At 39.4% G+C, this 16,454-nt stretch overlaps 1 protein-coding gene across 3 annotated transcripts; it reads right to left on the bottom strand.

Moving 5' to 3' along the window:
- Positions 1 to 668: 668 nt before the first annotated feature.
- LOC109155105 (photosystem II stability/assembly factor HCF136, chloroplastic) lies at positions 669 to 14,697 on the bottom strand. Of its 3 annotated transcripts, none has more exons than XM_019302842.1 (9): positions 14,266 to 14,697; positions 13,491 to 13,726; positions 6,997 to 7,127; positions 5,972 to 6,104; positions 5,567 to 5,689; positions 2,696 to 2,770; positions 2,234 to 2,349; positions 1,796 to 1,879; positions 669 to 872 (listed from the first exon to the last, which is right to left on the bottom strand). In XM_019302842.1, the coding sequence occupies exons 1-8, from the start codon at positions 14,606 to 14,608 to the stop codon at positions 1,813 to 1,815; spliced, it is 1,224 nt and encodes a 407-aa protein (XP_019158387.1). In that variant the 5' UTR covers positions 14,609 to 14,697; the 3' UTR covers positions 669 to 872; positions 1,796 to 1,812. The 3 variants fall into 3 exon arrangements, with proteins under 3 accessions (XP_019158387.1, XP_019158385.1, XP_019158386.1); XM_019302840.1 differs by having other exon boundaries at positions 669 to 839; XM_019302841.1 differs by having other exon boundaries at positions 669 to 828.
- Between the last annotated feature and the right edge of the window lie 1,757 nt (positions 14,698 to 16,454).

Here is a 16,454-nt window from a genome sequence, read left to right as displayed (position 1 = left end):
CTGATTCTATTCGATCTCTTATTCCCAGTTGTCATAATGTGATAATCATGTCACATTAGGACATTGGACTCTGAATCCAGTTTTCATTAATATATAATTTACCTTTTGGTTGTCAAAAAAAAAAAAAAAAAAGATTATCATAGCAAATTTATGCCCTGTAAGGTTGCGAGGTTGTGTTGCTACGTTATGGCAAATTCTGAGGTCTAACCTCCTATGTTATGGAGAGATTGAGAGGAATGGAATTAAATGAGATTTAGGGGTTTTTCAAACCTTTTTTTTCATATTTGGAATCTAGATTTATAATTTTATATAAATAGTAACAGGTCACAAATGAATTATTACAAATTAAAAAATAAGTCTAATCACTAATAACATGTTTTTGTGTGTGTGTGTGTCTAATTATGTGTTATGTTAATAGATTATTATCAAATTTTTAATTCAATTTTAAAATTTTGAACCAAAATAATACATTGTGATACTTGTTTTCATGATATAAGAATATATACCAAGAAAGAAAAAGTGATGAGTTTGAAACATTTATTCAAACTAAAAAAGAAGAAAATTCAAAATAAAAACAAGGTAATTCAATTTAAAAAAAAAAAAAATCCAAAAACCAGAAATTGATAATGTAAGCTCAATCAATCTTCTTTTTTTTTTTTCTTTTTTAATTTTATGTAATTGTATATATAAATATTATAAAGGATGATTGATTGTACAAAAGCAACTGCCATGTTGATAGTTGTTCAACTATTTGCTTCCAAAGTCGATATTATGTACTCTCCATTCACAACTACTGTTCAACGTCAAAAAAAATTGCTCATCCAAAACCTGCAATGACCCTGGAAAGTCAATAATTTGTTTCAATCAATAACCTGCAGAAACCAGGCTACCAAGTTCAGTCTAATTAGCTCTCTTTGGAAATGCAATGAAATTGAAATGATTAGAGCAGTGATAGTGAAATTAAAACTGTTGAATCGCTCTAATAAACTCTCTTTTCCGTGGTTGATCGCTTCAAACTGCAATCCATCCAAACAATCTTACGGAGAGCAGTTCTAGTGTGCTGGAGAGCAAATACCATTTGGATCAAGCGCTTATTACTGTACCAAAAGCTATCCGTGAACTGGCTCTAATACCACTTGTTAGGATCAAGTGCTTATTACTACCGTCAAAAGTTATTGTTAATAGCGAAGGCACAACTTTATTTCTTTTTACTGCCTTCGAGAGCCAAGGTGTTGGACTTGCCCTTTACCGACTTCGGCCCAACAATTCTCTAGTCACATTGTGCGAGACTGGCAAATTATTGTATGGACCATGGTCCATATAGTACTATATGGACCATAACAAAAAGTACATTTTTATTATATTAAATGTACATTATTTTTGTACTGAATGTACATTATAAAATATAATGTACACTCAGTACACAAATAATGTACATTCCCTGAATACAATGTACATTTTTAATATACTAAAAGTACATTATTTTTGTACTAAATGTATGTTATTTTACAGTATACAAAATATGGTCCACACAATTTGTATAGACCATGGTCCACACAATAATAATTCTGTTAGACTTGGCCCTTACCGACCTCTGCCCAACAAGTACAATTGGAACACCCCAATCTAACAAATCCAGTTCCACCTCTCCCAAGGAGAGCCTTAGTAAAATCAACATATGTATTTGATAGTATTAGGAATTCATTCTATCATTGTGAGGAGAACCTAAACTGCAATAGTACAATACAGAACACACTTCCCATGTCAACCAGACAACAGAAGAAGAGAATATTACCATGTGGAATCAGTCATCTATCCGAGATACTTTAATAAGACGCCGTCATTACCCAGTACAAAACCTTGTTTGTCATTGATAAACCTGCAATGCATAAGTTGATGAAATGATGAGCAGTCCTTTGACCCATAAGCAGCTCAGCGAGATGTTGTTGCATTTAAGTTTAAGTCAGTTTGACGGACAAACAATTTAATTATTTTCAGTTTTTCATCTGCTGCTATGAAAATGAATAGAAATGCAATAAGTTCTTAAAAGTTGAAACAAATGAAATGGGGAATTGAAGGAAGTATAGCAGCAACTGCAGATATATGGATAGGTTAGAAAGCTTCTAAACTTTCCTTCAGAAAGCACATTACAAAATTGAAAGTTTAACGTCATATCTATTGAAAACCTAGCAGTGAAACATTAGATCAAAGCTTGCTTAAGTACAAGGCTTACTTGACGGAATAAAGATTAGCTGCAATACTATCAGCTGCTTTGTCACGAATCCATGTCTTGCCACTGTTTGTGGTTTTCAACAAAACCCCACTCCCACCAGCTGCCCAAGCCTCATCCTGTAAAAATTAAATTTATGGTTGCCACTGTGTTTAGATTGAAGAAAGAGGAAGCTATGCACTAAGATGCTAGGACAACTAGATCTAGTGTCAACCTGTCATCTTGCATAAAACACAATAGTAGTTTCAGCTAAAACCTTTCCTTTTTTCTTTTTTTTTTATTTTTCTTTTGACTTTCTTCTATTTCCTCCTCTGCATCATTTTTCTTTTTCTTTTTATGCTTTAGCATTTTGTTATACCCATATGAATAGTCATCTCAAATCTACTAAAGACATATCTGCATGCCACTCAATAAGAACTACACTCACTAAAAAAAGGGACCTCTTATCTAAGGGACTCATTTTACCTGTGAGCGATAACCAACATCAAGAATGCCAAAACCACGACTCTGCACAGGAATTTCTTCAAAATCCTCCGTTATCTAGAAAGAAAAGATGCCTGAGCCTCAATGAATGATAACAGAGAACTGGATAGAACAATCTTACTACTCATCAACATAAAAAAAAAAAAAAAAAAAAAAAAAAAAAAAAAAACAAAAATAAAAAAAAATAGAAAAAAAATCAAACTATTTGTTAAACAATGAACTCAACTTGTATATTTCTATATGTTTTGTGTATATGTAAAGGAAGTGTAGAGCTATTTATACAAGACAAGAGCTAATCCTAGCCATAGATTTCAAACACCTAAACCTAAGGGCTAAGAGAGATCCTCTCAACTAACACCCTATTCCTCTAACACTCCCCCTCAAGTTAGAGCATCCAACTTGTTACATATGTATCACATGAACCATAGGACTCCACACCTAGACTCATAACTTCCAAGGCTAACAAGTCTTGAACCACTCGAACAACCCTCGAACCACGCTGTGCCAAACCAGTCCACAACGCACCTTGTCGCACCAACAACGCTTCTACGGAGCCAACAAAAGCTAGGCCAATCACCACAGCGCTGCACCTGCCTCTCACACCCCACACCCTTATCACCTTTGCCTAACACCACAGCCCGTACCTGCCTCACTCCACAAACCATTAGCGCTGCTAGACCACAGTGCACCTGTCCCTCTAACCATGCACCCTTATCAACGCTGCCTAAAACACCACAGCATTTCCCTGGTGCTGCACGTAAACCGATTCACTCTGAATCATTCTTCAGCCGTCGACCTCCCCCGCGGCATATGCCAGGTCCGCCCCACTCCTGGCACCTGTGCTGCCCACTCCTGCAGCACCCCTATTTACGCACACTAAACAAGTTGCACTTGACTCAACTCAGACCCTAGAATTGCTCCCATACCAAATTAATTTAAAACGAGCGACAAACTATGACAAACCAAACACAAAGCTCAAGACTTCTTTTTTTGAAAACCAAAGCTCAAAGACTTATTAATACGATAAACAAAAGAACCTACTGCCTACGTCATTTTTTATTTGTAGCCATGAAACCACCCAGCTTCATGGACCTACCCTACCATCTTTCTCTCAGTCGTCTCTCTCGCTGGTTCCCCTCCATCTCTCTCGACCAGCAGCAATTCCTCCTACGCGCAGCTCCCTCCGGCGACCTCTGTTTCTTCCCGGCGTGCACAACAGATCCGGTGAGCTTGGAAGCTCCTCTCGGCGAACTCTGCTGCCTGTGTTGCTTGATGAAATGGGCTCACCAACATGTTTTGCCGGAAATGACCTCACGCGCCTCCACCACCACCCCAGGCCTCTTGGCTCACTGAGACGAGCCCGCCGGTACCAGCCTCGACCGGAGAAGATGCCAGAACAGTGCGCACGCACCGGCGCGTGGCGTCGGAACACTAGGACTACGCCGACGCGTGAGAACTCCGGTAGCTGCTTCGCTTCTCCCGACGGCGCCGTCCCTCTTTCCGACCAAAGCCCACTACCCAGTCACCTCAATCTCGCTCTGATACCAAGTTAAACAATGAACTCAACTTTTATATTTCTATATGTTCTGTGTATATGTAGGAACTAGGAAGTGTAGAGCTATTTATACAAGACAAGAGCTAATTCTAGCCATAATTTCAAACACCTAAACCTAAGGCTAAGAGAGATCCTCTCAACTAACACCCTATTCCTCTAACACTATTCATCTAAAAAATCTGATAACATTCTTAGAAGAAGCAAATACAGCAAGCTAATTTACAAATTATGAAATAAATATCATGAACATCCAAATTAACTAAAATGAAATCCTATATCAAGCAATTGGTTTATTTCTACACTCATGAAGTATTAACTTAGGCTGAATAAATATCAAGAGAAGGTTCTACTATCTTTATGAAATTTTCCAGTGTGTGTGTGTGTGTGTTTGTACATAATATGCCCAATAGAGTTTGAAGAGTGACAAAAGCTTAAGGTATCTAATGCCAAGTATAAGAATTGTTGGCAAACATCATAGACTAGCTATTTTCTAAAGGTGATTTGGTAATGTCCTATCTACACAAAGAATGGTTTCCAACTAGAAATTTTAACAGGTTGAATAAGAAGAAGATTGATCACTGTCCAATCCTGGAAAAGATCAATGCTAAACCATATGTGTACCGTCCTGACGGGTCTAGGCATTTCCCCTATATTAATGTTGCAGAATTTCGAATATTATTCACTAGATGACCCCCTATTCAGAATCCTTGAGATAAATCTTTCAGAAGTGAGGAAGACTGATTTTCAGAAACCAATTAATCTACTTCAAGAAATGAAATCCAATGTGAAGTCAAAGAACCCCAAGGATGTGAAGCCCATGGAAGGATCCTAGAAGTCCTAATCTATAAAAATCTAGTTTAATAAACAAAGTGAAAATCATGTCGTGGAGAAGTATACAGCTTAAAGTATTTTTGTAATCCTAGCCATTGCAACGTTTTCAAAGTTCGATACAATATAAATCTACACATAGGTGATAGGTCCCTTATAATTTTTCTTCTGGCAGGGGAGAATATTTAGTTTTAGCAAATCAGGAAATGCAACACCTTAGGATGGGCTGAAGGCATAGGAGCTTTACTTATTATGCCAGTTGAGGTGTGGATTTCAGAAAAAGAAAATACATTATGTAAATTTTATTTGGACTAAATTTTTTTGTTCTCAAACCTCAATGCAGTGTGCCCATTGTTATTCATATAATAAATGTTGCTTTTTCACCATTTTTTCATGCTAAAATATTAAACTAGCATAAGGAGATACGTTTATGGTTAAAATTCAAAGGAAAAACTCTTGCATTTACTTACCCCTGTTCCTTTGCTAAGATATAATCCTCCACCACGGACTAGTAGCCAAAGGCCACCATCAGTTCTCCAGCCCATGTTTTGGATTCTTCTAGCCACAGCCCTATTATGTGGCTGCCAGAATGGCTGCAATGATTTACATATAGGAAACATCTCATTATCATACTAAAGCAGTTAAGTTCCAGCTTACCAACAAAGCAATAAAAGTGTATATTATACTAGTGTGTTCTGTTCTCTTTCTTTATTTTCATTTTTCAACAAATGGAACTAAAGGAAACAGGAGGCAATAGGAGCTATGAGTAAATGAACCAGTAAGGTACAAACAATTTGCTGTAAGCAGGTCCATCCACGGATTCATGTGACCACGGGCCCACACAAAAGATTAAAAAGAAGTGAGAAGAACCTCACCTGCCCTGGCTCCCAGGTCAAATAGAAGTTACCACGGCTTGACACAGCAACATAACGTCCATCAGGGGAACGGTTTACAGTACTAAATGTTCCTGTATAGTAGCTAGCTCCACTAATACCACTAGAAACTGTTCTGCAATTAAGTTGGGGCATGTGAATATCATTTTAAAGTGTTATATATATATATATATATATATATATATATATATATATATATATATATATATATATATATAGAGAGAGAGAGAGAGAGAGAGAGAGAGAGAAAGAGACATTATACTCTTCCAGATATGAATCTTAATTTAATCATTTAGCCATACAATAATTATAGTAATGGAAGAATTCATTCTAACAATTTACTTCCCCTGTTCCACTTACTGAAAGAACTTTTAGCTGAAACACTACGAATGATGGAAGAATGATTGAATTCATACCATCATGAAGCTTAGTCCCAACCGCTTTCTGCACGAAAGTATCTCAAAAAGACCTCGGTGGCCTAAGAAAGCAGCTTAGCTACACTATGAGCCTGTGCCTAGTACCACAGCATTCGTAAAGGTATAGAAAAAACAATTCTATAGATTCTGACTTACATTCAGCAACTAACCTTGAAAACTTAATTTGTGTATGAAGTTTCTTTAGTTCATTTTCCATGAAACTTTCTAATTTTGAAACTTCTAGAAACTCAATAACTTAAGTACAAAAATTTCACAGAAATGCTGCCTATGAACTATGAAGTTACTTCAATAGGTAGAGGAAAATATGTTGAACTTGTATTGTAAGAAATGACCCTGTTACTCTGTTAGTGAATCAGCACGAGCAAAGTATAACCAATGATAAAAGGATTACAAAAAATCCATTATTTATGAAAGATAGGTTTTGATGGCATAAGGTTCACCAATAGCTCTATAATGCCAAAAGTTATAAGAGTAGTACTGTCAGTACTCAAACAATGTGTTAAACACATAACCTGTGAATTTGAACTCAAACTAGTTGGGAGTCCAAAATTATATTTGTCAATGGGTTACCTATTCAGTGTAGCAGAAACAGTTTCTTGCACAGCAGCCCTCCAGTTGTATCCCTTATTTGATGTAAGATATATAGCACCTTCATCAGTTACCATTTCTGCACTGTTTTCACCTGTAGCTTGTATATATACCTGCAAATAAAACATAAATGATTTCTTTGAGATGAATGGAATTCAGAAAAATATAACAGAACTCACAAAAGTAAAGAGTCCATTCATTGTCCTTACTCCTTAGCTTCCCAGGTTAAGTTTCCAGCAATTTCAATGGACAAATCTTAAGGTGCTACATTCAAGAACCCCAAGATATAATAATAACAACAGCAACAAGCAATAGTGATAACAATACAAATTCAGGAAATTCTCAGCTTTCAGTTAGTGCAAATCAAGCAATGATGTGAACATTGTATGTCATAGTGTGTAAAGATCTCATAAGATAACAAATTATGGACTTCACATCTATTCTAACTCTCTATCACAATAATCTTTCAACTTGTGTTTTAGATCATTCACAAAGGTAATTTTATTGAGAGTTGCAAGAACAATGTGGCTCTTAGACTTGTCAATAGTTGCAACACTGAAACTGGTTTTCTGACCAAATAACATCCCCATAAACAGACATCTCAATTTTTTCAAGTTCTTTCTCATTGAAATCTGTCACAAGAATAGCCTTTCAATTCCATAGCTTCAACCTCAACCTTGTTTGCAGAACTTGACAATTTCCTGCCATACACTCACCAACTTTTGCGAAGGGAAGGATGTGATTGTATGCAAAGGAGTAAAAGTACAGCCTACTACTTTCATATAAATTTCAGCAGGCTGTTATAGATATGAGAGATCTCCACACTGAACAACTGAATTGATGTGCACAGAAGTTGGAGGTTAAATGTAAACATGTATATCAGACCAGACATAATTTAAGGAAGACGATGAAAAATATTTCTTCAAATCAAAGCAATTCACATTCTTAGAGCCATGTGTCTTTTGTAGTAAGAGTTACAACCAGCTACCTACCAAAGATATTGCAGTACAACAATGATGAAGCAGACAACTGCTCAAACATGGAAGGAGTTGTGGAAGAATTGTATACCAAACTAAGTCGGAAAGGCATACTCTTATTAATCCTAATGTTAAGTTACAAGTGTTTCCAAAGTTCAATGACTAAATGAATACCATGCAAAGCTAAAATACTTTATATATAAAAGTTAAACCTCTCATCCAGGACCATTAAGGAAGAAAATACCAAAAAACGTTAGGACAGATTAGCAATTCAAGAATAGGACTCCCTTTCAAAAAAAAAAAAAAAAAAAAAAGAATAGGACCCTATATTTAAAATTGCAAAAAAAAAAAAAAAAAAAAAAATTTGGCCAGCTAAAAATTGGGATGACTGGCAGGAACTCACAGAAGTTCCCAACATAAAAGCTACCTTAACCCCTAAAGAATTGCAAAGTTTTAATTTAGTGTGTGCAACTTCATGAAAGAAATAGTACAAGTCATATGCTATAAGTCTATAATGTTATTTTTGGACACTCTTGTCTTCAAGAACTAAACTGTTCAGACAGCATCATATACACAGTTAAACTTCAATCTAATAGCTAACATTACAAGTAAATTCCTTTAAATATGTTATAGAATATTCTGTGTGATTGAGTATCCTATATTTTAGGAAACTAGAATATTAGCATACCATATCAGTCTAGATCAAGCTAGTATTTAAGGGGAGGTTGACTAACCCTAAAGACATACAGAAAGAGGGAGAACTCTCAAAGAGGTATTCTTTTTCTCTCCCAGTACTCTAACATGGTATTAGAGCCACTTCAATAAATTTTTTTTCCGTCGATCTCCTGTCGTCACAGCCGGTTCAGAAGGGTCCGCCGGAGTCCGGCGACCACAGCTGCAGAAGTTTCCCGACGAACTGCCCTGCGCGTGGGCCTCACGCGCCACCTTCGCCGCCGCCACCCCCTCCACGCGCCGGCGCGTGGGCCGTCTCCGGCCACCGGAAAAATTTTCCGACGACAGTTTCTGGGTCGCCTAAGTCCCCTCTTCTCAGTTCTGGACTTAGTTTGGACCATCGCCGCTCCGGTTCTAAGGTTAGGTTGTTTCGTACCCCTCCAGGCTCACTTTTAGGCATAAATTCTGGTCTGTTTGGGCTCAAATATTTGTGGGTATGGCTGAGAATAAGTCTGTGGTTGTTACTGATATAGTTCCTGTTAGTTCTAAAATCACGGATTGTAAGCTTAATGACTCTAATTACTTGGAATGGATTCATGTCGTTAAACTTTATCTTACTAGTTTGGATAAGAGTGACCACTTGTCCAAACCTTTGGCTGACCAAGATGCTTCTTGGGTTTGAGATGATGCCCGTTTGTTCCTACAAATCCGTAATTCTATTGATGAGGGTGTTGTTGGGTTCATTAGTCATTGTGCCTCTGTTAAGGAGTTAATGGAGTATTTGGAATACTTGTATGCTGGAAAGGGGAATGTCACTCGAGTTTATGATGTTTGCAAGTCTTTTTTCCGTGCTGAAAAACGTGATTTGTCTCTCCCTGCATACTTTATGGAATTTAAGAAGACTTTTGAGGCACTTAATCAGCTTATGCCATTCACTGCTGACATTAAAGAGCAGCAAACCCAACGTGAACAGTTGGGTGTTCTGAGTTTTTTGGCAGGTCTCCCTTCTGAGTATGACACGGCGAGGTCTGCAATTCTTAGTAGCTCTGCAATCCCTTCTCTTGCTGATGTTTTCCCACGTCTAAGTCGATCGGTGCAATCGCAACCAAATGTGCTTGAGGCTACTATCCCGTCAAACAATGCTCTTGTTGGCCGTCATCCTCGCAGTGGGAATGGTAAAAATTCTCAGGGATACACTTCTGGTGGTATTGTGTGTCATTATTGCCATAAGCCTGGCCACATAAAAAGGGATTGTCGGAGATGGTTGAGGGAACGAGGAAATCCGACTGCTAATGTTGCATCCACCGCTGAGGCGTCTTCCAAGACGGTCACTGTCTCTGCTGATGAGTTTGCTGAGTTCTCTCAGTATCGAGAATCTTTAAAGCGTTCATCCTCCTCTTCAGTCACTGCTATTGCTGACTCAGGTAATGCAACTACGTGCCTTCTCTCATCCTCCTCCAAGTGGGTTATAGACTCGGGTGCCACGGATCATATGACAGGTAACTCTAGTTTGTTTTCCACACTTTCTTCTCGCCCACATAGTTCCCCCGTCACCTTAGCAGATGGTTCTACCTCCCATGTTCTTGGGTCCGGTACCATTACGCCCATCCCCTCGCTCCCCTTGTCTTCTGTCTTGCATCTACCTAACTTTTCGTTCAACTTAATTTCAGTCAGCCAGCTTACCCGTACTTTAAACTGTTATGTTACGTTTTTCCCTGATTATTGTCTGTTTCAGGATCTTTTGACGAAGAGGGTTATTGGTAAGGGGCGCGAGTCTGGGGGCCTCTACGTTCTTGACACCACGAGGCGAGAGCTTATTGCTTGTTCAGGTGCTGTCACTCCAGTAGAAGCTCATTGTCGTTTGGGGCATCCTTCCCTTCCCTTGTTGAAGAAATTGTGTCCGCAGTTTTCTAGTTTGTCTTCTTTACATTGTGAGTCGTGTCAGTTGTCCAAGCACCATCGTGTGCCTTTGAGTCCTAGAGTTTACAAACGAGCGTCTGCTCCTTTTGAGTTAGTACATTCTGATATTTGGGGTCCATGTTCTGTGACCTCTAAACTTGGTTTTAAATATTTTGTTACGTTTGTTGATGATTTTTCCCGAATAACATGGTTATATCTAATGAAGTCTCGTTCTGAACTTTTTGAGGTGTTTTGTGGATTCTGTGTTGAAATTGAGACTCAATTTGGTGTTCCTGTCAAAGTTTTACGTAGTGACAATGCAAAAGAATATTTTTCTTTTCCCTTTGTCTCTTATATGCGTAAGAAGGGTATGTTACATCAGTCCTCTTGTGTTGATACACCTTCCCAAAATGGGGTCGCTGAACGCAAAAATCGGCATCTGCTTGAAACTGCAAGGGCCTTGATGTTTCAAATGGGGGTTCCCAAGCAGTTTTGGAGTGATGCCGTTTCCACAGCCTGTTTCTTGATTAATCGGATGCCCCCTGCGGTCTTGGGTGGGAAAACACCTTTCCATACTCTGTATCCTTCAAAGCCTATGTTCCATGTTGACCCGCGTATATTTGGCTGCGTGTGCTTTGTTCGAGATGTCCGTCCCCATGTCACCAAGTTAGATCCCAAGTCTTTGAAGTGTGTGTTTCTTGGATATTCCCGTGTGCAGAAAGGGTATCGGTGTTACTCTCCTGAGCTTGGTAGGTACCTTGTTTCCATTGATGTTGCCTTTCATGAGGACGTCCCTTTCTTTCCTTCATCCCCAGATGCTGTTCGTAAGGGGGAGGAGGATGATATATTGATGTATACGGTAACGTCGTCTGTTCCTTCCCCTGTTCCTACCCCTCCTGTCTTGCAAGTGTATTCTCGTCGACCTCGACTTGACACACTCGTACCGGCACCGCCTCCCATTCCAGACTCGGTACAGACTCCGTGCCCTGACACCACCTCTATGTCATCAGATCCAGTCTTAATTGATGACCGTCCGATTGCCACCCGGAAAGGTAAACGTACCTGTACTTATCCTATATCCTCTGTTGCATCATATGATAGGTTGTCACATGCCTCGTGTTCTTTTATTGCTTCCCTTGAGTCTATTTCCATTCCTAAGACTGTTAGGGATGCCTTGTCCCATCCTGGGTGGCGAAATGCTATGATTGAGGAGATGAACGCTTTGGATCACAATGGTACTTGGGAGTTGGTCACTATGCCTGCGGGTAAAAGATCTATTGGTTGTAAATGGGTGTTTACTGTCAAAGTTAATTCTGATGGGTCTGTGGCTCGATTGAAGGCTCGTCTTGTGGCTAAGGGATATGCCCAAACTTATGGAGTTGATTATTCTGACACTTTTTCTCCTGTGGCTAAGCTTACTTCTGTCAGGTTACTCATCTCAATGGCTACCATTCATGATTGGCCTTTGCATCAGCTTGATATCAAGAACGCCTTTTTGCATGGGGATCTTCATGAAGAGGTGTACATGGAGCAACCTCCTGGGTTTGTTGCTCAGGGGGAGTCTGGGAAAGTATGTCGTCTTCGGCGATCGTTGTACGGGCTGAAACAAAGTCCACGTGCATGGTTTGGAAAATTTAGCCAAGTTGTTGAGAAGTTTGGGATGGTGAAAGGCAAATCGGATCATTCCATGTTCTACAAGTGGTCCAAAACAGGTATCATCTGGTTGGTGGTTTACGTAGATGACATTGTCATTACAGGGAGCGACACCGAAGGGATTTTGTCTCTCAAGTCATTTCTTCACAGTCAATTCCAAACGAAAGATTTGGGACCACTAAAGTATTTCCTGGGTATTGAAGTTATGAGGAACAAAACAGGTATATTACTCTCCCAACGAAAATATGTTATTGACTTACTTTCTGAAACAGGAAAACTAGGTACTAAACCATGCAATACTCCCATGATACCGAACTTGCAATTGTCAAAGGAAGGGGAATTGTTTGAAAATCCTGAGAGGTATAGGAGATTGGTTGGGAAGCTAAACTACTTGACCGTAACCCGTCCAGATATTGCATACCCAGTTAGCGTTTTGAGTCAGTACATGTCATCTCCAACTATTGATCACTGGGCAGCTGTAGAGCACATCTTGAGTTACTTAAAGGGAGCTCCGGGACACGGAATTTTGTATAAGAATCACGGTCACACTCGGATTGAGTGTTTTACTGATGCGGATTGGGCAGGTTCCAAAGAGGATCGTAGATCAACAACTGGATATTGTGTTTTCTTTGGAGGTAATCTGGTTTCCTGGAAGAGTAAGAAGCAGAATGTAGTCTCTCGTTCGAGTGCAGAGTCTGAATATAGAGCGATGGCACAATCAACGAGTGAAGTAATGTGGATACACAACCTTTTGTATGAGTCTGGTTTCAAAGCTCCAATTCCTGCAAAGTTATGGTGTGATAACCAAGCTGCTCTTCATATTGCATCAAACCCGGTGTTCCATGAACGAACTAAGCACATAGAGATTGACTGTCATTTTGTACGTGAGAAGATACAACAAGGGTTAATCTCCACAGGATTTGTGAAGACAGGAGAACAACTTGGGGACTTATTCACGAAGGCCCTTACTGGAACCTGAGTCAGTTATTTGTGTAACAAGTTGGGCATGATCAATGTCTTTGCTCCAACTTGAGGGGGAGTGTTATAGAATATTCTGTGTGATTGAGTATCCTATATTTTAGGAAACTAGAATATTAGCATACCATATCAGTCTAGATCAAGCTAGTATTTAAGGGGAGGTTGACTAACCCTAAAGACATACAAAAAGAGGGAGAACTCTCAAGAGGTATTCTTTTTCTCTCCCAGTACTCTAACAAAATAGAAAATTAAAACATAAAATGGTGGTAACAAACAAAATCCAGGGTATCTCCTTACCATATCACCAGGTAGCTGAGAACTTAATGGTATTCGCTGCCAGGTTTCCCCAGCATCAGAAGTGTGCAACAAGATGGCTGGTTTTCCAACAATCCACCCCTCCTTCCCTTTGAAGCTTATTGCATTAAACCGATAATTGAAATCTTCCTCCTCAGCTGAGGAAATAGATCGTGAAACCCAAGTGTTTCCTCCATCTTTAGTTTCCAAAATTGTTTGTCTAGTCCCCAATAGAAAGCCTGATAAGATTAATATTCACCAGCAACTAAATTAAACTTCAGAATCAAATTATCACAACTCTACTCATTGGTAATGCATTCATCCCTATATATAACTTCATAAATAATTATACACACAGGACATAAACCTGATATGCAGGATATGCATAGAACATCAAATAGGTTCATGGCATACAAATGACTGATAACTGTTCAAAGATAATAATAACTAAATTTGGAACTACAAAGAATATATTATGTTACACAAAATGCAGCTTCTACTTAAAAATTATAATTCACTAGAGAATATTAAATTTCTTTTTACTAGATTACTTAAGAAGAAATTTCTTTTTCCCCTCAAAAACACAAAATATTTTCCCCTTGCCTTTAAAATGCAGGAAAAAAATCCAGAAAATTTAAAAAGGAAAAAGAAAATCCTCCTTGCTGCAAAGGTGCATAACATTCACGAAAACACTGCTGAAACCACATGAACTGTCGGAGAAAATGAGAGAAACTTCGACGCATTATACTTTCAGTTACGGCAACAAGCTAAAACGGACCGTGATTGGGGTCGTCCGGTACGAAAGCGATGTCGAGAAGCACGACGCCGGGGTCGATAGGCAAGTAAACCCTCTCCCACTCCGACAGCGGCTCGTCGGCAGCTCTAGCCGGGCAGAGGCCAACCAAAGGCGAGAGAGAAACTGCAGCAGCAGACTCGGCAATCAAACGCCGGCGACTGAGAGACGCTGCGACAACCAGACGCTGGGAAAGGCGGCGGCTGGTGGCAGGGGTGGAAGCTCGGAAATGTCGGCGTAAAATGGCGGAGCCGTGGCTGTGTAGAGAGGGCTCGAGAGGAGCGCGGAAGGGGTTGGAGCAGTCGGTGAGCACTCGAGGAGACGCCATTGGTAGACAGACCCTTTAGCTTGTTTCTGCTATGCTAGTCTGTGTTTGTGCGTGTCTTATCCGAAACAGAAAGGAAATCGTGGTTGGTTTCATCTTAACGGCTTCGCGGGAGGTTTAAAGCTACGCGCCTGCGCGTCTACAAAACTCATTGCTATACGCCTATACTAGTGGTCGAAAATCAATATTTGATGATTCCGCAAATGTTAACGGAATTTTTTTCTTTTTTTTTTGGAAAAATAAAAATTATTGTATTCAAATGTAAACATTTTTCGAAATGAAAGAAAAAAAAAACATGGTTTTCCATAGAACTTACTTTTATAAATAAAATTAGAAAATATTTCTTTATAATTTTCGTATTGCAAAAGGGATAAAGGATCAAATAAATTTTTTTTTTCAAAAATTTTAAGTGATCATTAAATTGAAAAAATAATTTTACATAAATGGTCAAACTCAAAACATTCATAGACTTTTATCAACTTTTTATTTTAAAAAGTCTACAAAAGTCATTAAAATTTTAAATTGAATACATCCTTACAAACTTTCAATGATTTTGATTCTTATCATTTATAATTTTCTTACAAAATATTTATAATCTATCATAAAATTTTCTTATTATGTAGTTCTTCACTCACATCAACATTCTCAACATTATTATTTTTATCCATAGTATGTTGAAACTTATATGCTAATTACTTATATATATTATTAATAAACATCAAGAAAAAATTACTTCATTAGAAATTCATAACAATATTGAATAATAAAATTTATAATAAAATAATTGATCAAATAAAATTTTTAAAAATATAATTACAAGTTGTATAAAATAAAAATAAAAAATCTAATATTATATATATTGATGGGGTGAGGACCCCGGCCCAAGAGATAGGGGCCCAAAGAAAATAGATAGGAGAACTGGGCCAACGTCGAGAGGAGCCCGAAGAGCAATTGGGCCAAGTCTGGGAGTCGGCCCAGGCCCAAGCACGGGGCCCAGTTCAGAGCTGCTAGGAGGAGTCCAGTAGGAGCTTAGGTCGAGACAAGGAGTCGGCCGAGACCCAAGCCCAGGAAAGGACTTGGCTCAAGGAGCCGTTGAGAGCATTGAAGAGGTTCGTTTAAAAGGGAGCCATTACGACATTGAAAGCAGGATTCGGTCGGGCCGTTACAAGCTTGGGAGAGCCGTTGGTCGACCGAGTAATGGCGTCCAACGGCTCCGTATCTTAATTAGCCTTGAAGTCGGCCATTAAAGGCCTTCAAATCGGTAGAGGAGGAGCCTTCTCCTCCATTCTTGTAAAAGGACAGACAATTGAACACCCAAAGGGGGAGAATACCGAAAAATTCCGAGTACTGGCATAATCTCCGAAATAGACATACATTTTACTGAAAGGTGCACCCACCAGCCAAAGGTTGTGTTGGACTTCCTTGGGCCCGAAAATCCTAAAACCATCACTGGCGCCGTCTGTGGGGATCGAACTAAGAGTTACGTGTCCTCTTGAGTGAGGCGAGTCCGAGGAACGACAATTAGAATCCTAGTCGAATTAGAAAAGCTCCAGACATGGCAGGAAGTGAAGAACAATCGAGCCGTCATGACAATGGACGGGAAGCAGACCTGAGAAGCCAGCTGAATCGGAGAAATGCCCGGAGCCGGGAAAACGAAACAACACCGCCGTCGACACCACCGATAAACCAACAATTGCCCCAAGTGCTGCTCACCCCAGAGCAGCTGCGTGCAATCGGACGCGCCTGCGCCGAAGCGAGCCTAGGAGTGAGAGAACAGTCCATCACTCGCCAGCCGCAACGCGAGTTACAGCCGCTTCATAGGCCCAACAACCGGCAACAGAGCCGACGG

This window comes from Ipomoea nil, unplaced genomic scaffold, assembly GCF_001879475.1.
Source record: "Ipomoea nil cultivar Tokyo-kokei standard unplaced genomic scaffold, Asagao_1.1 scaffold2690, whole genome shotgun sequence".
NCBI lineage: Eukaryota > Viridiplantae > Streptophyta > Magnoliopsida > Solanales > Convolvulaceae > Ipomoea > Ipomoea nil.
The sequence above is the reverse complement of the archived record's forward strand: the minus strand, read 5'-3'. Positions and strand labels throughout refer to the sequence as shown.